Here is a 24,756-nt window from a genome sequence, read left to right as displayed (position 1 = left end):
GACACCTCACTCCCTACCTTTGCTACTGCACCCACCTCCCACCAAGGCCCATGCACTACCAATCTCACTACTACCTGCAACATCTTCCCTTGTTCACCTCAACAGAGGACACCACTAAACCTGCATGCCCTCTGCTCTGCCTGTTCATTTACTCAGAACACCTCCCCAACTGCACCAAAAATAACAGCCATGCCACCTACTTTCATTGCTCGTGATACCTGCCTCTCCCTTTAACTCAGGAGGAAAACAGTTCAAAATAGGGCAGAAAGAGTCGGGATGGGTGGTGTGCTACTCAGCATTTTGCTTCTCATTGCTTATGTCCATGTCATAGAGACAGACAACATGGAAACAGACTCTTCAGTCCAACTTATCCACACCAAACATGTTCCCAAACTAAACTAGTCCCATTTGTGTGCACTCGGCCAATATCTCTGCAAACCTTTCCTATTCACAGACCTGTCCAAATGTCTTTTAAATGCTGTAACTGTACACGCATCCACCACTTCCTCTGGCAATTCATTCCACACACAAAGCATTTCTCTGTAAAATAGCTGCCCCTCATTTCACCTTCAAAATATGCCCCATAGTTTTGAATTTGCACAGTGTAGGGAAAAGACCATTGCTCGTCACCCTATCTATGACCCTCATGATTTTATAAACCTCCATAAAGGTTTATAACCTTCAGCCTCCTACACTCCAGTGAAAGAAGTCACAGCCTATTTTAATAAATCAAACCCTTAACTCCTGGCAACATCCTGGTCAATCTTTTCTGAACCCTCTCCAATTTAATATCCTTCCTACATCAGGGTGATCAGAACTGCACACAGTACTCCAGAACAGGCCTCAGCACTGTCCTGTCTAAGGATCTGGATCAGGGATCAGAGGCTGCAGTTTACTTACCATGCCGGGAATCCTGACTGAATGCTATTTCCCTTGACTTGGCTGGAGACTGCTGAAAGCAATGCCAAGCCTCCTAGCACTGTTGGCACTAAATGGCACGGCAATACATCAGCACTGGCAGCCTGGTATCTCTGGCTGAGTGGCAAAGTCAAAACTGCAAGGCACGGATGATGTGAACATTCAGGTCAGTTCAAAGTGAGTTAGAAAGCAAGTGAACAGGCCAGAGAGGCAGCCTGATCCAGTCCATGAGCTGGGTTCCTGCCCCTGAATGCAAATATTCCTTGCTGCTGAAGTCCAGTGATAGCTACTGTGCACCCCGAGGTGCAACACTGAAGTGTAGAAAACTACCGTTTGTGGATCAGAAAAGTGCCATGTGGTGTCTTAGAAGCTGGCACTTAGATGCCAACATGCCAGGATATGGTGCGCCGGTGGTCGTGTCCATGGAACATACCCTGAGACGCTGGTTTCTGATGTCTAAAAACATGCAAGCCCTTTAGAGCAAGCTGAAGACATCAGGAGTCCACTCTGACTCCAAAGTCAAGAATTCTGAGTGTCCAGTTTGCTTGCAATGGGTGGTACAATAGAAGTCGCACAATAATGAGGCTAGATGTGTTGTTAATAAGGGTGTTAAAAACCAATAATCACACTTAATGGGAGACAGGCCACTGCTTAGCGAGAATCTTGCCGTAATGTAGATAAAAAGACATAGTGAGTTGGACTTCTCACATGGTTCTGTCACATTTCCCATCATTGTCCATGTCACTCTGGCCCCAAAAGATTCTGCTTTTTATGATTATTGGTGGGTGACAATTAGTGAGGATATTGAAGAATGTTTTCCTGCTTCTGTAGGAGTCCAAATATCCCATATGGCAATACCAATACAGAACGTTTCATTGAAAAAAACACTGTGAGAACAGAGACACAGCTTCCAAAAATCAAAAAGCAGCCCTTGAGAAAATTTTTAAAATAAGTCCTCAAAGAAAACAATTCTATGTCCACCTCCCTTCATATGCAGTATAATCATTATATTTTTAAACTTAAAAATATCGGCCAAAATAAAATTGTAGGAATTAGATCAACGTGTCTCTCGGAAGGAGCGATCACAGTATGGTTGAATATAAAATACAGATGGAGTGCGGGGAAGGTTAAATCCACAACCTATGTCCTGTGCTTAAACAAAGGAGAATATGAAGGAATGAGGGAGCAGTTAGCTAAGGTAAATGGGAGCAAAAACTTTATGGTGGGTCAATTGAGGAACAGTGGAGGACTTTCAAAACGATTTATCACAGTGCTCTGTAAAGTATATTCCAGTGATAAGGAAGAACTGTAGGAAAAGAGAGGGCCAGCCATGGATGTCTACGGAAATAAAGGAAAGTATCAGATTGAAAAGAACAGTGGGAAACTAGTAGACTGGGAAATCTTTAAAGGCCAACAGAAAGTCACAAAAGAAGTTATAAAGAAAAGATAGATTATGAGAGTAAACTAGCTCAGAGTATAAAAACAGGCAGCAAAAGTTTCTATAAAAATGTAAAACGTAGAAGAGTGGAGAAGGTAAACACTGGTCCTTTAGAGGATAAGGAGGCCAATTTAATAACTGCGAATGAGGAAAGAGCTGAGACATTAAACAGTTATTTCGTGCCAGTCTTCACAGTGGAAGACACAAATAACATGCCGAAAACTAATGGCAAGAAAGTTACAGCAGCTGAGGACCTAGAAACTACTATCATCACTAAAGAGGCAGTGCTGGGCAAGCTAATGGGGCTAAAGGTACAGAAGTCTCCTGGCCCTGATGAAATGCATCCGAGGGTATTAAAAGAGGTGATGGGGGAAATGCACTAGTAATTATTTACAAAAATTCACTGGACTCTTGGGTGGTTCCCGCAGATTGGAAAACAGCCAATGTGACACCACTGTTTAAAAAAGGAAATAGACAAAAAGCAGGTATATATAGGCCAGTTAGCTTAACTTCGGTAGTGGGGAAAATGCTTGAATCTATCAATAAGGAAGAAATAGCAAGACATCTGCATATAAATTGTCCCATTGGGAATACCCAGCATGGGTTCATGAAGGGTAAGTCATGTTTAACTAATTTTGTGGAATTCTTTGAGGACATTACTTGCATGGTAGACAATGGGGAACCTGTGGGTGTGGTGTATCTGGATTTCCAGAAGGCATTTGACAAGGTGCCACACCAAAGGCTGCTACATAAGATTAAGTTGCACGGTATTACAGGTAATGTATTGGCATGGATAGAGGATTGGTTGACCAATAGAAAGCAAAGAGTAGGGGTAAATGGGTGTTTTCTGGTTGGCAGTCAGTGGCTAGTGATGTGCCTCAGGGATCAGTGTTGGGACTGCAATTGTTTACAACTTACATAGATTACTTGGAGTTGGAGAATAAGTGTGGTGTGTCAAAATTTGCAGATGACACTAAGATGAGTGGTAGAGCAAAGTGTGCGGAAGTCACTGAAAGTCTGTAGAAGGATATAGATAGTCTAAGTGAGTGGGCAAAGGTCTGGCAGATGGAGTACAATGTTGATAAGTGCGAGGTCATCCATTTTGGTAGAAATAACAGTAAAATGGACGATGTTTTAAATGGTGAAAAATTGCAGCACGCTGCTGTGCAGAGGGACTTGGGTGTCCTTGTGCATGAATCGCTATAAGTAGGATTGCAGGTGCAGCAAGTAATTAAAAAGGCAAATGGAATTTTGTCTGCCATTGCTTGAGGGATGGAGTTTAAAAACAGGGAGGCTATGCTGCAGCTGTATAGGGCCCTGGTGAGGCCACACCTGGACTACTGCATGCAGTTTTGGTCTCCTTACTTGAGAAGAGACATACTAGCACTGGAGGGGGGTGTGCTAAGAAGATTCACTCAGTTGATTCCAGAGTTGAGAGGGTTGAATTATGAGGACAGACTGAGCAGACTGGGATTATACTCATTGGAATTCAGAAGAATGATGGGAGATCTTATAGAAACATATAAGACTATGAAGGGAATAGATAAGGTGGAGGCAGGGAGGTTGTTTCCGCTAGCGGATGAAACTAGGACTAGAGGGCATTGCCTCAAAATAAAGGGAAGCAGATGTTGGACTGGGGTCAGGAGGAACTTCACGCAAAGAGCTGTGAATCTGTGGAATTCCCCGCTCAGTGAAGTGCTTGAAGCTACCTCACTGAATGTTTTTAAGGCAAGGCTAGATAAATTTTTGAACAGTAAAGGAATTAAGAGTTATGGTGAGTGGACGGGTCAGTGGAGCTGAGTCTCAAAAAGATCATCCATGATCTAATTAAATGGCAGGGCAGGCTCAGCCATGATCTAATTAAATGGCAGGGCAGGCTCCAGGGGCCGGATGGCCTACTCCTGTTCCTAGTTCTTATGTTATGTTCTGAGCCATGGCATTCACACTGCCCAAATTTTTTTTTTCACTTCAGTGAAAGACAGTCTTTGCAATAATGTACAGTTCAGGTACTGAATAATGTTTCTTTATGTAGGGAATCTTCTGAGATTCATCCTTCCAAATAATTTACCTATGCTTCATTTTGCTCTGTTGGACAGGATCTTGTATCACATGGGTTTTCTTACAGAAAATCTACCGAGGTTAGATTTGCCAGTAGCCTTGCTTTAACAGTCTACGGAAATCCAGCATCACAGCTGCTATCAGACCACTTCCTCCTAGCACCACAAACACCTCCTTCCACTAAGCAACTAAGGCTGCAACCTCTAGCTTGCCTGTCAGTTTTGTGTTACTGACTTTCTCAGCTCTAGGTTAGACGAAGAAGGAGACATATTAAGAAGGAGACATATTAAGATGAAAATAGTAAGAAAGGGAAAAAGAGAAACAGCAGGGAAAGCACCGACTAATAAAAAATCAGAAGAAGAGGAAGGAGGTAATGAGTAAACAACAGACTGAATGAGGGGGAAAGTAAGAGCATGACAGACAATTCTGATATGCAAGACTTGGAGAACATGAGAAACAGTGAACAGAAATGAAAATAAAAACACACGCAAAATCAACAACAACTGAAAGATTCTTACCTGACGGCACGTGATGCGGAATCCACAAATTTGATTTCTAAAGAGTGTGATTTAATTGAGATAAACATAAATTCACCAGAGTACTCGATAAAATTGAAAATCTGAATATACACATTTTAAACTCACTCTTCAAAAGGATTATTGTCTTTATCCTGTATCTCTTCAATTCTGCTGCATTCTCTGAAAGGGAACTGCAAATTTTTGGAGATCAGTGGACAGTACTAATTCTAGTCTCCAAATTATACACAAGGGCTCGGGTTCAAACACAATGAATTAAGTTTCAGTAGAAGAAAGGTAAAGACATTGTGTACAGATTGATGATTTCAAATTAGGTCAAAATCATACATATAAAAATTTATTAGATATTAGTAGAACAGATCCTCCAATATTGCTGTCATGAGAACTGATCGTAAAACAACGGTTCTGAAACTGAAATTTGTACATCCCAGAGTTGTTAGAGAGCCCATGAGGTTTTAATGTGAAATGCAGGTGTCATCAACGCACCTGAAATTCCAACAGATCAGAAACCACATACAAGATTGATTGATTTGATTTACTGTCATATGTACATAAGTACAGTGAAAAGCTTTGTTCGCGAGCAGTGCAGGCAGATCACTGTAAGCTTGGATAGAGGTATTCAGGTTACATCGCGCCGGGCGAGCACTAGGCAAGATCAACGCTAACAAGAACAGCAGTATTTGAAGTAAGCGTGTGAGAAACTACAGAAGGTAGCACAGCACAGGCCATCACATAAGCCAGCCTTCTATCCATGGAACAAAAACATTTGTTCCTGGCTTACAGCGTCTGCAGTCCTTTCGGTTTTTATTTAATATTTAACTCACTGCCACATCTCTTCTAGGCATGCCCACCTTGAAAAAGTTCTGCTCCTCTCTCTGCCCAGCTACCATTAGTTCTGAGGAAGGGTCACCAGTCCCAAAACATTAACTCTGACCTTTTCTCCACAGATGCTGCCAGACCTGCTGAGCTTTTCCAGCAACTTTGTTTTTATTCCTGATTTACAGCATCTGCAGTTCTTTCAGCTTCGATCCAGAGACTCCATTTACATGGCTCACTGCGGTGGAAAGGCTGCCAACAATAACAAAGACTCATCGCTTCTGGGTAATGCTCTCCTACAGCCTCTTCCATCAGGTAGGAAGTACAGAAGCTTGAACACACACACCAGCAGGTTCAAAAACAGCTTCTTCCCTGCCATTATTAGACTGATGAATGGTCTTGGAGTTTTGTGACTGGTGTGCAAGGGATAATCGTGGTGAAGGTGAAGCTGTAGTTGATGAGCAAGAGTCTGATGTAGGCGTCCTTGTTGTCCAGATGTTGCAGAGATGAACGCATGGCTAGGGATATGGCTTCCTCTGTGGACCTGTTGTGTTGGTAGGCAAACTGTAGGAGATTGACGCAGGCTGGGAGATTGGAGGTGAAGTGGGCCATGACCAGCCTTTCAAAATACTTCATGATTAGGGAGGTCAGAGTCACTGAGTGGTAGTCATTAAGGCACACTGCATTTATTTGGTTCTGGGATAATGGTGGTCGTCTTGAAGGAGGTGGGTGCTTTGGCTTGTAGAAGGGAGAGGTTGATAATGTTGGTGAATACCTCTGCCAGTTGGTTTGCACAAGGTCTAAGTGCTCGGCCGGGGACACCATTCGGGCCCCTTGATTTCCTCAGGTTTACTCCCAGGAAGACTGACTTTACACCCAGCTTTAAGGTTAAGTGAAGCAAAAACAGAAATTGAGGAGAATCTCTGCAGTCTGGCAGGATCTGTGGAGGGAAATCAGAGTTAAACGTTTCAGGTCTACGATCTTTCCTCAGAACTAGGAAAGCTAGTGTTCTAAGAAGGGTCACTGGACCTGAAATGTTAACTCTGCTTTCTTTCCACACATGCTACCAGATCTACTGAGTCAGTCCTGCAATTTCTGTTTTTGTTTTGGATTTCCAGCATACACAGTTTTTTTTTGTTTTGTTTTAGGTGTAAGTGAACAGTTATACAGTGAATTAAAACCTCATGAGATGATAAGAAAAATCTAGATTCGGAGCACTATTTAATGTTTGCTCATTCAAGGCTTAGCGCACACGATCTGTGATAAGACATCCAATATTTGCAGACAGCCTCTGACAGAAAATTTTAGAACTACTCATTCCGAGCTCTAACACTGTTGGATGATACGGTTTGTAGGTAAAAGGGGATTTTGAGTTTGAATCCAAAGAGTCAGAAGAACAACATCCTTTGCCCCACTCGTCTTTTCTAAGAAGTTGTTCTCAAAGCTTCAGGTCAAAACCCAGTGAATGATCTTAACACCACAAGTTGAGGATTCCTGAAGAAAGTTTCCTTCTCTGCTGCAACCTGAGGGTCACCATATCTCAGGTGAGGTTGAGTAGGCAAAACCTTCATGGCGACCGCAGCCAATGTGGGAATTAACCAGCGGCCATTGGCATAACCCTGCATTGCGAAGCAGCAATCCAGCCGCATGAGCTGTTTGACCTAATGCCAATCCTGACTGAAAACAATGAAATCATAATGTAACTTGGAATGTACATAATACCAAATACCAAAGATATTGCCCTTAAGGCAAGAACTTTCCTTAGATATGTCACCTTTTTCTTCGTTCTGTGCATACACAGAGAATAGGTGTCCTCCATTGCCCCCTTCTGTATTATAAAGTTAATGAGTCATAGAGATGTATAGTACAGAAACAGACCCATCAGTCCAACTGGTCCATGACGACCAACCATCCTAAATTAATCTAGTCCCATTTGCCAGCAAGTGGCCAATATCCTTCTAAACCATTGTTATCTGCATAGCTATCCAGATGCCTTTTAAATGTTGTAATTGTCCCAGTCTCCACCATTTTCACTTGCAGTTCATTCCATACATGCAGCTTTAAGTCCCTTTGAACTCTTTCCCTTCTCACCTTAAAACCATGCTCTCTAATTTTGATCTCCCCTATCCTAGGGAAAAAGATCTTGGCTATTCACCCTATCCATGCCCCTCATGATTTTATAAACTTCTGTTAGGTCACCTCTTAGGCTCCAATGCTCCAGGGAATATAGCCCTAGCCTATTCAGCCTCTCCCTTTAGCTCAAACCCCCCAAACCCAGCAACAGTTTTGTAAATCTTTTCTGAACCCTTTCAAATTTAACAAAAGCTTTCCTATAGCAGGGAGCTCAGAAATGAATGCAGTACTCCAAAAGTGACCTATTCAACGTCCTGCACAGCAGAATAGGGCATCCCAAATCCTATACTCAATGCACTGACCAATAAAAGCAAGCATACCAAAGGCCTTCTTCACTATCCTGTCTACCTGCGACTCCACTTTTGAGGAACTAAGAACCCCCACACCAATGCTGGATAAATGTGCAAAATTTCACAATACAACACCTTTTGAATTTCAAGAATACAAACTTCACTAAGCAAAATTCCTTGCTATCCATTTGGAAAGCTTGTTGTATAACCAGAAGGAACTTTTTCCTCTTCAGTTGTCTGCTACTAGCGTATAACTGCTCTCTCTGTAGGTCTGTTTCCTTTCTTGCAGTTCCTATTTCTTTTGCTCTCTCTCTTTCTCGAACCTCCTCATTCCTGTCTTCATGATCCTCTTATATTTGTGTGTCTCTGTTTCCTTCTGTATTTTATATGGGGAGTTGGTGCTGGAGTGTAGAGAATGAACGGTGCTATCATGGAGCTTCAGACTATATTATACGAACATGCAGGCAGGGTTGCAGGCCGTGGCTGCAGTGGGATTAAAGTGCCTAACTCTTTTCTGGTCATGATTAAATTTTGAAGAGAAGTCTGAGGATACTCAAATGTAACAATTAAACAAAAACGAAACAACAGAAACTTATCAAAGCAGATAACGAAAAGCAAACAAACAACTGCATTGTCCAAGTATTTTATGGATTTTCTTACAAAACATGAAAACTGATGTTAAACATAATCAAAGGATGAACAGATTCAGTTTATCAACAGTAAAAAATACAAAAAAAGCACCAATGATGGCAGGCATTTGTTTGGGGTTGCACAGTTCTTCATCAGAAATTTGAACAACTTTTAAAAAGGAAAATATGATCAGTGACAAACCTCTGTATTTTGGACGAGTGGTTTATGGCAGATAGGGAAGAAACGTCATATTGGAAAGTTGCACCACTATACTGGAAATGCAAATTACAAACTAAAGGAATTGAAAGGCAAATATAAAGAACGAGGCAAATTTAAACTTACCAGTGTACACCAAATATCCATTAACAAGGAGCAAGACAGTAGTATAGCTATAGTATTTGAAAAGTACTATAAAGGCACATAGAAATGTATTAACATACGTAAACTGCAAACATGAAAGCAATTGTTACTGACAGTACCTTTAATACAGGTTCTGATATTTGATCTGGTTCAAAGATCAGGGATTTCGAACATATCTTCAGGGAACCTTTAAATGTTCTGCAACAAACAGATACATTTAAAATGCTGGTGTCCACATAAATACATGATAAATAATTAATTGTACTGAGCTTAAATCTATGCATTTCTTTTTGACCTACAGAAACTAGCCAGTTGGAAACAATGTAATACATATTAAAAAAAAATTAAACAATCAACCCCTACTAGAAATCATTACTATAACATGGATATACAGTTAATGAAACAAGAGAATGTAACTGAAAGAGGCAAAATCAAAGATACAAACAGCAGTGTTGCGAACTGTGGAATGGCTTATAAAACATGAACACAGAAGCACTAGGTATGTGTTTGCTAGTTATTGCTCAGTTGGCTAGAGAGCTGGCTTCTGCTGCAGAGTGATGTCAACAGCATGGGTTCAATTCCTATCCTGCTGAGGTCATCATGAAGGTCTCATCGTCTCAAACTCAGCCCTCACATGAGATAACCGTCAGGTTAAACCCACTACTAGTCGTCTCTCTTAAGAAAGAGCAGCTCTATGAACTTCTGGGACTATGGCTACATTACCTTTAATAAAACCCAAAGCTGACCTACAACTGTAAACTATATAAAGAAAATAAACAATAACTAGGACGAACAATTGACTGAGGCACATAGTACATTGCCATCTGAAATTTCTATATTGGACAGAGGAAAGAATTTTGCTGGATGTCAACTTTTTGTGTTCAATTGGACATGACCAAAACAATTTGATATCAATGTTGAAAATGCTATATTTTTCTTTTACAAAAAAAAATCTAGAAAAGATTGAAGACATACCACCTGTACTGGTAGCCCTCCGCCATGTGGTCACTTATGATGATATCAATAGAAGCAGCATTGGTCTCAACTAACATTCATCTGCATTCATTTCCAGCAACTAGGTGTCAATCAGAAAAGTGACAGCACTGAGCCTTCTCCCAACCTTACACTGAAAGACATTATTGTTTCCTGCTTTTTAAGTGCATAATTTTTTTAAAAAATATGGGTTAAAATATTTGGCTTTTAACCACTTTGATCAAGGTCTAAAAATTCAACTCGGGTCCTATGCTTAAAATTAAAGGAATTTTCCAACTCGTAACAAATATCAGGGAGCATTCTCTCCATAATGCATATCAGTTTTTGCTTCTTAGCCTGGGATTAGCTGCTTTACAGATCACAGCCAAACTTCACAGCCTCCCAATTGCCACGCAACCAGTAAGTTGAGATTCTTTAACTCTCCTGCTTGAACGCACAAGTAGGCAGAGGCAGGTATCCCTTACAAAATACAATAATTTAAACTGGTATTTCAAAATTCCATACAGTACCTTTCTTCTCCTTTATTGTTGGTAAAAACATGATAAAATGTGTGATGGTCAAAGTAATATTCTTCAAGGTCAAGCATCAGCAGAGAAAACCTGTTTGATATGAAAAAAATCAATATGAACTGGGGCACTAAAACGAAGTTGCACCCACACAATACATTTATTTTCTTATTAGCAGTTGTGAAGTACAGTTCTTAGATTTGTACACAATTTACCTACACCGTAGGTGAGTGCAGTTTTCAAATCAAACACATAGTCTGAACACCCCGGCATTAAACCAAATGTCTCACTCACACACACACACAGAATATTAAGCACGCACTATAAAACGAAAAATTCTACTAATAAACCAAGTACATGCATAACACACAATTTGCCTCAGTAAAGTAAAAAAAGTTAAACTATTGTAAGAATCCTTGGAAATTTAGCACAATTACAGGGCAACAGTGGAGATGACCTGTTTCTCCTCTCACCCATCCTCCCCCGAGAAATTTACATGTAATAACTTAAACCAATTTTAGACTGAAGTTTTGATGTATATAGATTTCCTCAATCATTCTTGCACACTCTCCTGTTATATCCCCCAAAACCCAAATCAGACAACTTCATCATTTGGCTCCAAAACAAAGACCTCAGCATGTACGTTTCTTGCACTTAAAACCAATCTCCAAAAGTAGGAAGTTACATTAAATATATTGGCTGAATTCAAAGTCACTACTTTTGATCTTTTAGTGTGATTTTTGGATTTCCTTTTAATGATACCTGCAAAGTATTTTCTACAAACTTCAAAGTTTTATCACATCAGATGCATTAAAAACAGAAACGCAATACTACATTTAAGAAAAAATGCCATGCTTGATGCAGATGACTGATAGCTTGATGCCTTCAAAAGTTAATATTCAGATCATTAAGAAGGACCTAATGAAAGAATATGACCCATGTCCCATGATTTCCGTGAGCTCCAAACTTAATGTCCTAATTTTTGCTCATTCTACAGTATGACTTTTAAAATGTGTTTATTGGATGCAGACATATGGCCATCCCTTACTGATCTTGAATTGAGTCATTTGCTGTATCATTTTAGAGACAGTTAAGAGTTAAGCACATTGAGGTGGGTCTGGAATCACATGTAGGTCAGATCAGATAAGGATGGCAGATTGACTTCCCTAAAGGACATTAGAGACCCAGATGAGTATTTACAACAATCATTATATGGGCACCAGCAGACTAGCTTTTAATTCCAGATTTTTACTGAATTAAAATTTCAGCATCTACCATGATGGGATTCAAACTCATTTCACCAGAACATTAGTCTGGGATGCTGGTTTCATTGTCAAGTGACATTTACCATTATACTTCTGCCTCCCTGATCCTACAGTAAGCTATAAAGTTTCTTAAGCAGTTTATGTACAAGTTGTTATCAATAAAATCTAGCCGCTTAACTGTAATCATCAGAATGCTGAGACTGCCTGGGGCAGGGCAAAACTAAGGCACTCACTTAGCTGATAACAGTTGACACTGTGGGTCATTAGATCATCCACAGCTCTAGGCTACAAAAGATAAATTATAAAAACATAAAATAGGAGTAGAGCAATTTAGGCCTATTTTGACATTTAACAAAATCATGGTCGATCTGCAGCCACATACCTGCCTTTGCCCCATTTTCCTGAATACCTTCGCTTAACAAAAATCCAAAAGTCAGATTTAAAAGTAACAATTGATCCAGCAAAGTTATAAAATTCTGCCACATTTTGTGTGGAAGTGTTTCCTAACAGAAAGCAAATATCAAGGGGCTCCTCAAAGACTCCCGGACGAAGTGCAATGTCCTCATTAACTCATGGGATTCTCTTGCCCAGGACTAACCAAATCAGAGGAGAAGCTTCTGTGAAGGAATTAAGCATTTCGAGCAGGTCCAATAAACCCAGGTACAGGCAAACAAACAGAAGAAGCATAAGGAAATATAAGCATTCCACCCTCCCAAATCCTCAACACCCTCTCTCCCACTTGTGGCAGGGTCTGAGGGATCCAGCATTCAACTGTTTAATTCCTTCCAGGGGCGATGAAAATCATTCCTGGTTCCAAGGGACTAAGGAGTCAGAAAACAACTATTGTGGCTCAAAAGCAGACGTTACTGGTGAAACTCAGCAGGTTGTGCAGCGTCTGTGGGGACAAAGCAGAGATAACGTTTCAAGTCCAGTGACCCTTCTTCACAATGCACAGGTTTTGCAAAGAGTTCAATAATCTATGTTTAACTCAGCCTCTGATTTGGAACAAGTTTACAGAAATTGGAATGAACATTAAAAGTTTAAATTATAATACGCTAAAATGGAACACTCAAAGTACTGTGGTCACTTATTTTTATTAAATTTTAAATGAAATATGCAACATACACACATACTGGTAGAAGCCGATTGGAAAACACAAGTAAACTACCAACAAATAACTACAATACTAAACACAAAGAAGGCCAGACATCATTCAATGCTTTATTCCATGATACGATGTGGAGGTGCCAGTGTTAGACTGCGATGGACAAGGTCAGAAATGACACGATACGAGATTAAAGTCCAACAGATCTATTAGAAAACACAAGCTTTCAGAGTCTCGCTCTTTTTGCAGATGTTAGTGAGAGAGGTATCATCAGACAGAATTTATAAGGTCAAAGAGTCATAGAACTGTTGCGAATGTATTGAACACACCTAAGATGGCTGCTAAATCTTTAATCAATTAGAAAGGAGATGCAGATTTCACTTGGTTAACGTGCAAATCTCAGAATTTCTTTCAAATCACTGCCCCACGACAACTAAAGATTTTATCAGTATCCCAGAGGTGATATCTCAGGTCAGAAAATGCATTTTAGGTGTGAGGCCTTGTTTAGAATCTTGTGTTTTAACTTGGAGTCAGGCTGGCTTTATTTCCAAAGTGGGAATTTATAAAATGCCACATTGACTGTCGGAACAGAACGGACCATATCTGCAAGTGTGTGCGTGTGTGCGTGCGCGAAATCCAAGTTCCCAGTTAAGGCCACACGCACGGTTACCGCCCTTGTCTATCAGTCTCTGCTCAGCGACTCTACATTGTTGTACATCCCGAAGTCCACCTCGGAAGATGTATACCTAAAGATCCAAGGCCGAACACTGAAGTGTTCCCCTACTGGGAGGGAACATTCCTCTCTGGCGATTGTTGCATGGTGTCCATTCATCCATTGCTGTAGCGTCTGCATGGTCTCACCAAGGTACCATGCCTCGGGGCATGCTAGCCTGCAGTATCGGAGATAGACAAGATTGGTTCAGTCACGTGGATCTGCCATGCACATGGTGTTTGGTGTTCCCACTTGTGATGGTAGTGTCCATATCAATTATCTGACATGTCTTGCAAAGGCTGCATGACAGGGTTGTGTGATATTGTGGTCGATTTTGTCCTGAAGGGTGGGAAGTTTGCTGCAAACAACACAGTCTGTTTAAGATTTGACTGTTATTTGAAAGTGAGAAGCGGAGGCAAAGGGAAGATCTTGACAAGGTGCTCACTGTAAATCGATAATGTGTTGAAAGCTGCAAAGAACATGGCGTAGTTTCTCTGCATCTGGGAAGCACTGGACAACGAAGGGTACTCAACCGGTCATATCCCATGTCTGTTTTCTGAGGAGGCCATTATGGCATTTCACTATGGCACACTGGAACTGGCAACTGATGAGGTGAGTGTCGCATCCCATTCTTAGGAGGGCGTCCTTCAACATCTTCGGGTGTCTGCTGCATTTCTTCTCATCTGAACACCACAGGGCTCGTCCATAAAAAATGACTGTTTTAATATGTTTAAAGTGGAAGCGAGAGAAGTACAGCAGTGTGAGATTATCCGTGGTTTGTGGTAGAGTGAAGTACTGAGGTGTTCAACTTGATGGAGATGTGTGTCCAAGAAAGAAACTGATTCTAAAGAGTGGTCCATGGCAAGATTGACGGTGGGATGAAGCTTGTTGCTATTGCTACGTATTTGTTTCAGTGATTCCTAGCCATGAGTCCAAAGGAAGAAAATGTCATCAATGTATCTGGTGTATAACGTTGGTCAGAGGTTCTGTGCAGCAAAGAAATCTTGTTCAAACCTGTGCATGAAAATGTTGGCACATTGGGGTGAAAATCTGGTTCCCATGGCTGTTCCATGTGTCTGGATGAAGAGCTGGTTGTCGAAGGAGATGATGTTGTGGTTGAGGATGAAGCAGATGAGTTGTAGGATGGCGTCTGCAAATTGACATTGTTGGTATTGAGTACTGAGGCTGTTGCAGCGGTGCCGTTGGCATGGGAGATAGTGGTGTAGAGTGCCAAAATGTCTATTATGTCGAGGAACGTTCCTGGTTCGATTGGCCCTTGGATGCTCAGATTCTGTAAGAAATCCGTAGTGTTGTGACAGAAGTTGGAGGTTCCCTGTACAATGGGTTTCAAGATGCCTTCAACGCAGCCAGAGTGATTCTTACACAGGGTCCCAATGCCCTATCTTTGGAAGGCAGCAGAAGTCCCCTACATGAGAAGTACACACAATGACAGTGCGTAGGGTATTCTGAAGGACTGGATCAAAAGTCTTGATCAGTCTGTTGAGTTCACGGATGTGTTCTTTAGTCAGGTTGACAGGTAGTCATCTGTGGGATTTCTGGTTGTTCAGTTGTCTGTATACTTTGTTAATGAAGTCCGTTCTTTTCTGTATTATGATGCCTCCTCTTGTCTACTGGTTTGAAGACAAAGTTGCGATTGGTCTTGAGAACATGTGTTGCGTTGAGCTTAGGTGATGTTTTGCACTGGGTTATGCGTGGGGCTGATGAATTTGGCGTTCATGCATTCCCTGACTAAGCATATGTATTAAGCCCAGGGCAATGGCCCTCCAGAGGGGTGCAATTCGACACCTTCTTTGGCAGCTCCATCACAGATCTCTCCATCAACTGATCCAGTTCATTGGTTGTGTCATTGGGTTTGCTGCGAACGTCTTGGAAGAATTCCCTGTGTCTCATTCATCTGATGAATTCCTCTGTATCTGCCACGAGACCAGTGGGGTCCATCTTTGTGGTGGGGCAGTAATTGAGCTCTCGGCTGAGAACTTCAATCTCATTGAAGAGTGTGGTCAAATATGTTGACAATGGATTTCCCCATGGTGGTACCGTTTTCAACTGTGGTAGCAGGGGAGGCTTGGTCACTGCTGGTGGTGATGCCAAGTTTCTCCAGTTTCTTATTCTAGGTGTGCACATAGGTTGTGTAGTTCTGCTGCCTCATCTGTTTGGTAGTGTCTTGAAACTGTGCTGCTGTGTCTTGAGCATAAGGACTCCATCTTGATTTCATGGTTACGGTACCTATTGTAGAGTTGATGTACAAGATGACTGAGGAGTTTGTGAGAGGTGCAATGGCAAAGTCTCTCAGCGTAATCTGTGTTAGAGGTCAACTTGAGTGGGTTTGTGATCTGTAGTCCTTTTAGGCTTTTTTTCTGCTTTTTTACATTTCTGTAGAAACTTGATGTTTGTGTTGATATGCGTGATCTTCTTGGAGATCCTCTCCACTTTCAGCCAGTGGTTTGTAGTGTCGACAGTACTCACGAAGTGGAGGTGCTGCTCAGGTGGGCTGAGGTGAACATGGTCAGAAATCACACGACACCAGACTACAGCCCATCAGGATTATCTGAAAACACAAGCTTTCAGAGTCTTGCTCCTTGTTTAGATATTAGTGAGAGAGGTGGCATACGACACAGAATTTAGAAGCAAAAGATCAAAGGCTCATAAGAACAGATGTAAATGTATTGAGCAGTACTAAGATGGCTATAAAATCTTTAATCAGTTAGAAAGAAGATGCGGGTTTCGAATGATTAATATGCAAATCCCAGAATTTGTTTCAAGTCACTACCTCCGATATACTGATAAAACCTTTATTTATCTCAAGGCAGAGATTTGAAAGAAATTCTAGGATTTGCAAACTAAATCAATCAAAACCTGCATCATCTTTCTAATTGATTAAAGATTTAACAGCCATCTTGGGTTTGTTCAATACATTTGCATCAGCTCTTTTATTAATAAATTCTGTGTCTGATGCCACCTCGCTCACTAACGCCTGAACAAGGAGTGAGACTCCAAAAGCTTGTGCTTTCAAATAAACCTGTTGGACCACAACCTGGTTTTGTGTCACTTTTGACCTTATCCCATGACAGCAACTTACATTTCTAAACACAGCAGGGATAGGCATGTAGTCAGAAGAAACTGTACTTAATCAAACAAAAGCTGACAAGTGAAAAAGGCAGGAGTAAGAGGACTGAAAGTATAATTGAAATATATGTAGTAACATAGTGGCTGTGAAAATGCCTACAGAGGGAAATTAAAGTTACATTTGCATTGGCAAAGGTTAGGACAGATACAGTTCAAACAAGCATTAAGTCCAGGAGCTACACATTTTACTCAAGTATAAGGCAGTAGAGCTAAGCTGCAACTCAGTCCTTTAATTTTTGACTACAGATAATCATCGAATCACTACAGTGTGGAAGAAGACATTTAACCCATCAAGCAAGTCCGCACCAATACTCCGAAGAGCATCCCACCCAGGCCGCCAACCTGTCCCCACAGTTATCATGGCCAATCCACATAACTTGCACATCTTTGGACAGTGGGAGGAAACCCACACAGACACAAAACATTGAAACACTACACAGCCCAAGGCTGGAAGTGAACTTAGGTCTCTGGCACCATGAGGCAGTAGTGTTAACCGCTGAGCCACTGTGTCATCCCAAAAACGTTTGGTTGGATATCAATAAATTGACTACTTACATTATAACATTGTAGCTTGCACGTTCTCTAAAACATTGTATCCTTTAACAGGATTCAGTTGTATATAAGCACTGAATCACAGAGATACTTGTCCATACCATCATTCACCTCAGAGCTTCAATTATAGCTGTCAGCAAATTACTTAACTGCATTTCAAACGGAATTTTCTCCATAGTGATAAAGAGCTTGAAGTTATTAAAGTTTCTGAAACACTGAAAGAAAACAAGTCCTACATTCAACCTGGCTAAGAGGGATTATTAAACCTGGCATCTATGGCCTGAGTTATTCACTATATAAACATTATGATCCATGACTCTCATTCTCTGTACTCATAAATAAATACATTTTATGATGAGGACAGTCAATCTATTTTGTGAGTTGATTTTGTTCAAATAAATGTAGTTGAAGCACTGAACAAAGATCAGGAAAAATATTTTAATAACCAGACTGGAGGCGAGGAGGATTTCCTGTTTCAATCACCAGATGGTTATAGGGCAGGAAAGTAGAGTGTCATTTTATCAAGTGATTAACCAAAGATTTATGTTTTTAAATTACAACATCAATGAAACAAACTGGGCAAGAAAACTATAAAGTTATTTAAAATTACAAGCCCTGGACAAGGGATTTGGAAGGAGACTTAAACAAAGAAATTGAGGCTGACCCAAGTCTGACACCAGGAAGCTCTTGAGCACAGAGAGCTCAACCTGCAATTGTATTGTTGCAAGTCTCTATTATGGCGATCAGTTTGATTTATGCATCCTCTCTTGTTCTTTTTCTTTTTCAGCATTGAGTGAACTAAGGAAACTACCTTTGTGCATTTGTGTAGAATCAACAGTAGATGACAGTAGTGTCCAGCATCTGCAGTTCCCATTATCTCTCTCAACAGTAGATGATTTCATCTGTCTACACTATATCATGACACAAACCATACTCCAAATATTGGGTCCGACTTAATACTTTGGAGGGACCCCCCAGTTCAGTAAAACACCTAACCGCCGACCCTAATCCCCAACCCCAAAACCCTCAGGCTTCACCCCCAACCCTCAACCTGCAACCGACTTGCAGAGAGTTCCACTTCAGCACAACCCATCCCCAGACCCTAAACCCCCAACCAACCCCAAACCCAAACTCTACACCGCAATCCCCCCACCCCACCCTGATCTGACCTGCAGGCAGCCAGACTCCAAACCCCAATCCAACACCCAAAGCCAGCCTTCAAAGCCCAGACCTGATCCCAGTCTCTGGATTGCACCCCCGCCCCCCACCCCAAGTCTCAAGTCCCACGTCCCACGTCCCACGTCCCCAGTCCCCAGTCCCCAGACCCCGGGCTCCCGCGGGATTTAGTTCGGCCCAGGACTCGGGCCTGTTTCTGTCAACAGAGCCCGTAGCTCGAGTAAATCTGCAGCGAGCTTTGCGCTGAGCCGCGGCTCCTCACCTCTCTTTACAGCGACGCTGCTGCTGCTGCTTCTGCACGAAGGCCATCGGGAGGAACAGGCACCGGGACCACAGGACGGAACCGGATCGAGCACTCGAACTGCCCGACAACCGAAGATAGGGACCGCCCACTGGGTACTGGTACCGCCCACCGGAGATAGGGACCGCCCTCTGGGTGCTGGTACCGCCCACCGGGGATAGGGACCGCCTTCTGGGTACTGGTACCGCCCACCAGGGATAGGGACAGCTCCGTGGGTACTGGTACCGCCCCCATGGGGTAGGGACCGCCCACTCAGTACTGGTACCGCCCACAGGGGATAGGGACCGCCCACTGGGTACTGGTACCGCCTTCCAGGTGTAGGGACAGCCCACTGGGTACAGGGACAGCCCACTGGGTGTAGGGGCAGTCATCCGGGGACAGGGACAGCCGATCGGCGACAGGGTCCGCCCACCGGGTGAATGGACCGCCCGTCGGGGACTGCGACCACCCATTGGAGACAGGGACTGCCTACTAGGGATAGTGACCGCCCAGCTGGAACTGGGACTGCCCAATGGGTACAGAGCCCACCCACGGGTAGAGGATAACAAAGTGTGGAGCTGGACGAACACAGCAGGCCAAGCAGCATCTCAGGAGCACAAAAGCTGACGTTTCGGGCCTAGACCCTTCATCAGAGAGGGGGATGGGGAGAGGGAACTGGAATAAATAGGGAGAGAGGGGGAGGCGGACCGAAGATGGGTGGAGAGGAAGATAGGTGGAGAGGAGAGTGTGGATGCGGAGATAGGGAGGGGATAGGTCAGTCCAGGGAAGACGGACAGGTCAAGGATAATGGGAACTGCAGATGCTGGAGATTCCAAGATAATAAAATGTGAGGCTGGATGAACACAGCAGGCCAAGCAGCATCTCAGGAGCACAAAAGCTGACATTTCGGGCCTAGACCCTTCATCAGAGAGGGGGATGGGGGGAGGGAACTGGAATAAATAGGGAGAGAGGGGGAGGCGGACCGAAGATGGAGAGTAAAGAAGATAGGTGGAGAGGAGAGTATAGGTGGGGAGGTAGGGAGGGGATAGGTCAGTCCAGGGAAGACGGACAGGTCAAGGAGGTGGGATGAGGTTAGTAGGTAGCTGGGGGTGCGGCTTGGGGTGGGAGGAAGGGATGGGTGAGAGGAAGAACCGGTTAGGGAGGCAGAGACAGGTTGGACTGGTTTTGGGATGCAGTGGGTGGGGGGGAAGAGCTGGGCTGGTTGTGTGGTGCAGTGGGAGAAGGGGACGAACTGGGCTGGTTTTGGGATGCGGTGGGGGAAGGGGAGATTTTGAAGCCGGTGAAGTCCTCATTGATACCATTGGGCTGCAGGGTTCCCAAGCGGAATATGAGTTGCTGCTCCTGCAACCTTCGGGTGGTATCATTGTGGCACTGCAGGAGGCCCATGATGGACATGTCATCTAAAGAATGGGAGGGGGAGTTAAAATGGTTTGCGACTGGGAGGTGCAGTTGTTTATTGCGAACCGAGTGGAGGTGTTCTGTATAGCGGTCCCCAAGCCTCCGCTTGGTTTCCCCAATGTAGAGGGAGCCACACAGGGTACAATGAATACAGTATACCACATTGGCAGATGTGCAGGTGAACCTTTGCTTAATATGGAAAGTCATCTTGGGGCCTGGGATGGGGGTGAGGGAGGAGGTGTGGGGGCAAGTGTAGCATTTCCTGTAGTTGCAGGGGAAGGTGCCAGGTGTGGTGGGGTTGGAGGGCAGTGTGGAGCAAACAAGGGAGTCACGGAGAGAGTGGTCTCTCCGGAAAGCAGACAAGGGTGGGGGTGGAAAAATGTTTTGGGTGGTGGGGTGGGATTGTAGATGGCAGAAGTGTCGGAGGATGATGTGTTGTATCTGGAGGTTGGTGGGGTGGTGTGTGAGAATGAGGGGGATCCTCTTTGTGCGGTTGTGGCGGGGTCGGGGTGTGAGGGATGTGTTGCGGGAAATGCGGGAGACGCGGTCAAGGGCGTTCTCGACCACTGTGGGGGGAAGGTTGCGGCCCTTGAAGAACTTGGACATCTGGGATGTGCGGGAGTGGAATGCCTCATCGTGGGTGCAGATGCAGCGGAGATGTAGGAATTGGGAATAGGGGATGGAATTTTTGCAGTAGTGTGGGTGGGAGGAGGCATATTCTAGGTAGCTGTGGGAGTTGGTGGGCTTGAAATGGACATCAGCTACAAGCTGGTTGCCTGAGATGGAGACTGAGAGGTCCAGGAAGGTGAGGGATGTGCTGGAGATGGCCCAGGTGAACTGAAGGTTGAGGTGGAAGGTGTTGGTGAAGTGGATGAACTATTCGAGCTCCTCTGGGGAGCAAGAGGCGGCACCGATACAGTTTGGGACCTGTGTAGGTGCGGAAGAGGGACTGTTCCACGTTACCTACAAAGAGGCAGGCATAGCTGGGGCCCATGCAGGTGGGTCTCCTGCAAAAATTCCATCCCCTATTCCCAATTCCTCCGCCTCCGCCGCATCTGCTCCCACGATGAGGCCGCACCTCCATTTCCTACCTACTACCCTCATCCCACCTCCTTGACCTGTCCATCTTCCCTGGACTGACCTATCCCCTCCCTACCTCCCCACCTATACTCTCCGCTCCACCTATCTTCTTTTCTCTCCATCTTCGGCCCGCCTCCCCCTCTCTCTGGTCTCGGCCCGAAACGTCAGCTTTTGTTCTCCTGAGATGCTGCTTGGCCTGCTGTGTTCATCCAGCTTCACACTTTATTATCGTGGATTCTCCAGCATCTGCAGTTTCCATTATCTCAGAAGAATGAGCAAGTGTTTGGGGGATCACAGGAGCCAGTGGGTTGGTCATGAAGCTCACAGAGAGACAGAGCCCCTCACAGAGTCAGATGGATTGAGTATGGATTGCACAATTATCATTGACAGTGCAGTATTCTCTACGGAAATCTTCAGGTGCACAGTAAAATGTTAATGTAAAAATACCTCAAAAACAGTACTCTACTTCAGCAGCAACTGAAGACTATATGCCAACCAGAATGGCCATGCAATGCTTTCATATAGTAATCTTATGAAAAGCCCTGTCCTGTGGCTAGTTTCAAAAGAGATCAGTAAATAGTGCCTAGACAGCCTAGACTCCTGCAACTTGTCTTTTGTGGTCCCAGTTTTGTTCTGTTCTTTTTGTGAATTCTCCAGCATCGTGGATTCTCCAGCCAGTGGGTTGGTCATGAAGCTCACAGAGAGACAGAGCCCCTCACAGAGTCAGATGGATTGAGTATGGATTGCACAATTATCATTGACAGTGCAGTATTCTCTACGGAAATCTTCAGGTGCACAGTAAAATGTTAATGTAAAAATACCTCAAAAACAGTACTCTACTTCAGCAGCAACTGAAGACTATATGCCAACCAGAATGGCCGTGCAATGCTTTCATATAGTAATCTTATGAAAAGCCCTGTCCTGTGGCTAGTTTCAAAAGAGATCAGTAAATAGTGCCTAGACAGCCTAGACTCCTGCAACTTGTCTTTTGTGGTCCCAGTTTTGTTCTGTTCTTTTTGTGAATTGTGGGTGTCACTAGTTGGGCCAGCAATTATTGCCCACCTCCAGCTGCCCTTGAGAAGGTGGTAGTGAGCTGCCTTCTTGAACTACTGCAGTACACCTGCTATGGTTTGACCCACAACGGCCTTGACAATACATCACAGGACCAGGCCCTTCGGCCCTCCAAGACTGCCCTTCCACACTAAAACCATCTTCACTTACAGGATCTGTATTCCTCTATTCCTTCATCTTCATGTATCTGTCCAGGTGCTTCTTGAATGTTGCTACTGTGTTTGCTTCCACCACCTCCTCTGGCAGCACGTTCCAGACACTCATCACCCTTTGTGCAAAAAACTTGCCTCACACATCTCTTTTAAACATTCGAGATAATAAAATGTGGAGCTGGATGAACACAGCAGGCCAAGCAGCATCTTAGGAGCACAAGGCCATCACTTCAAAGGGTCTAGGCCCAAAACGCCAGCTTTTGTGCTCCTAAGATGCTGCTTGGCCTGCTGTGTTCATCCAGCTCCACACTTTGTTATCTCGAATTCTCCAGCATCTGCAGTTCCCATTATCTCTTTTAAACTTTCCCCTACCACTGTGCACATTGAATCTGCGTTCCCTAGTAAATGACCCCTCCTCGCTGAGGAAAAATGCCTCATACATTCCACTCTGTCCATGCCATTCACAATCTTATAAACTTTTGTCAGGGCGCCCCTCAACCTCCTGCTTTCCAGTGAAAACAAACCCAGTTTACCCAAACTTTCTTCATAGTTAAGCTCCCCCATACCAGGCAACATCCTGGTAATTTCCCACAACACATCCCTCACACCCTGCCCCCGCCACAACCGCCCAAAGAGGATCCCCCTCATTCTCACATACCACCCCACCAACCTCCGGATACAACGTATCATCCTCCGACACTCCCACCATCTACAATCCGACCCCACCACCCAAGACATTTTTCCACCCCCACCCTTGTCTGCCTTCCGGAGAGACCACTCTCTCCGTGACTCCCTTGTTCGCTCCACACTCCCCTCCAACCCCACCACACCCGGCACCTTCCCCTGCAACCGCAGGAAGTGCTACACTTGCCCCCACACCTCCTCCCTCACCTCCATCCCAGGCCCCAAGATGACTTTCCATATTAAGCAGATGTTCACCAGCACATCTGCCAATGTGATATACTGTATCCACTGTACCCTGTGTGGCTTCCTCTACATTGGGGAAACCAAGCGGAGGCTTGGGGACCACTTTGCAGAACACCTCCGCTCGGTTCGCAATAAACAACTGCACCTCCTAGTTGCCAACCAATTTAACACCCCCTCCCATTCTTTAGATGACATGTCCATCATGGACCTCCTGCAGTGCCACAATGATGCCAACCGAAGTTTGCAGGAACAGCAACTCATATTCTGCTTGAGAACCCTGCAGCCCAATGATATCAATGTGGACTTCACCGGCTTCAAAATCCCCCCTTCCCCCACCGCATCCCAAAACCAGCCCAGTTCGTCCCCTCCACCCACTGCATCCCAAAACCAGCCCAGCTCGTCCCCTCCCCCCACTGCATCCCAAAACCAGCCCAGCTCTTCCCCTCCACCCACTGCATCCCAAAACCAGTCCAGTCTGTCTCTGCCTCCCTGACCTGTTCTTCCTCTCACCCATCCCTTCCTCCCACCTCAAGCCGCGCCTCCATCTCCTACCTACTAACCTCATCCCGCCTCCTTGACCTGTCCGTCTTCCTTGGACTGACCTATCCCCTCCCTACCTCCCCACCTATACTCTCCTCTCCACCTATCTTCTTTTCTCTCCATCTTCGGTCCACCTCCCCCTCTCTCCCTATTTATTCCAGAACCCTCACCCCATCCCCCTCTCTGATGAAGGGTCTAGGCCCGAAACGTCAGCTTTTGTGCGCCTGAGATGCTGCTTGGCGTGCCTCACTCTTTGTTATCTAACATCCTGGTAAACCTTTATTATACCCTCTCCAAATCCTTCTGATAGTGTGGTGACCAGAACTGTACGCAATTTTCCAAGTGTGGCCTAACTAAATTTCTTTAACGTTGCAGCATACCTTGTCTATCTTTATACTCAATGCTCTCCCACTGAAGCCAAGCGTGCCATAGGGCTTTTTTTACTACCTTATCTACCTGCGCTGCCACCTTCAGTGACCTCCGAACCTGCACACCCAGATCTTTCTGCATATTATCACTCTTAAGGGTTCTGCAATTCACTGTATAATTTCCACCTGTACTTGATCTTCCAAAATGTATCACCTCACATTTGTCCAAATTAAACTCGATCTGCCATTTTTCTGATCAATATCCTGCTGTATCCACTGATAAT

General features: G+C 44.1%; 1 protein-coding gene across 2 annotated transcripts in view; it reads right to left on the bottom strand.

Moving 5' to 3' along the window:
* The window catches only part of nsmaf (neutral sphingomyelinase (N-SMase) activation associated factor), a 69,405-nt gene extending 50,369 nt beyond the window's left edge, over positions 1–19,036 (bottom strand). For both annotated transcript variants that reach the window (XM_048529405.2, XM_048529406.2), the window contains exons 1-5: positions 18,898–19,036; positions 10,682–10,771; positions 9,299–9,377; positions 5,059–5,123; positions 4,933–4,969 (exon numbers count right to left, since the gene is read on the bottom strand). In XM_048529405.2, coding sequence (XP_048385362.1) covers positions 4,933–4,969; positions 5,059–5,123; positions 9,299–9,377; positions 10,682–10,771; positions 18,898–18,944 — 318 coding nt within the window. In that variant the 5' untranslated portion in view covers positions 18,945–19,036. The remainder of the gene's footprint in view (positions 1–4,932; positions 4,970–5,058; positions 5,124–9,298; positions 9,378–10,681; positions 10,772–18,897) is intronic.
* Between the last annotated feature and the right edge of the window lie 5,720 nt (positions 19,037–24,756).

This window comes from Stegostoma tigrinum, chromosome 5, assembly GCF_030684315.1.
Source record: "Stegostoma tigrinum isolate sSteTig4 chromosome 5, sSteTig4.hap1, whole genome shotgun sequence".
In the NCBI taxonomy this organism is placed as follows: Eukaryota; Metazoa; Chordata; class Chondrichthyes; order Orectolobiformes; family Stegostomatidae; genus Stegostoma; species Stegostoma tigrinum.
This window is presented reverse-complemented; position numbering and strand designations above follow the sequence as displayed.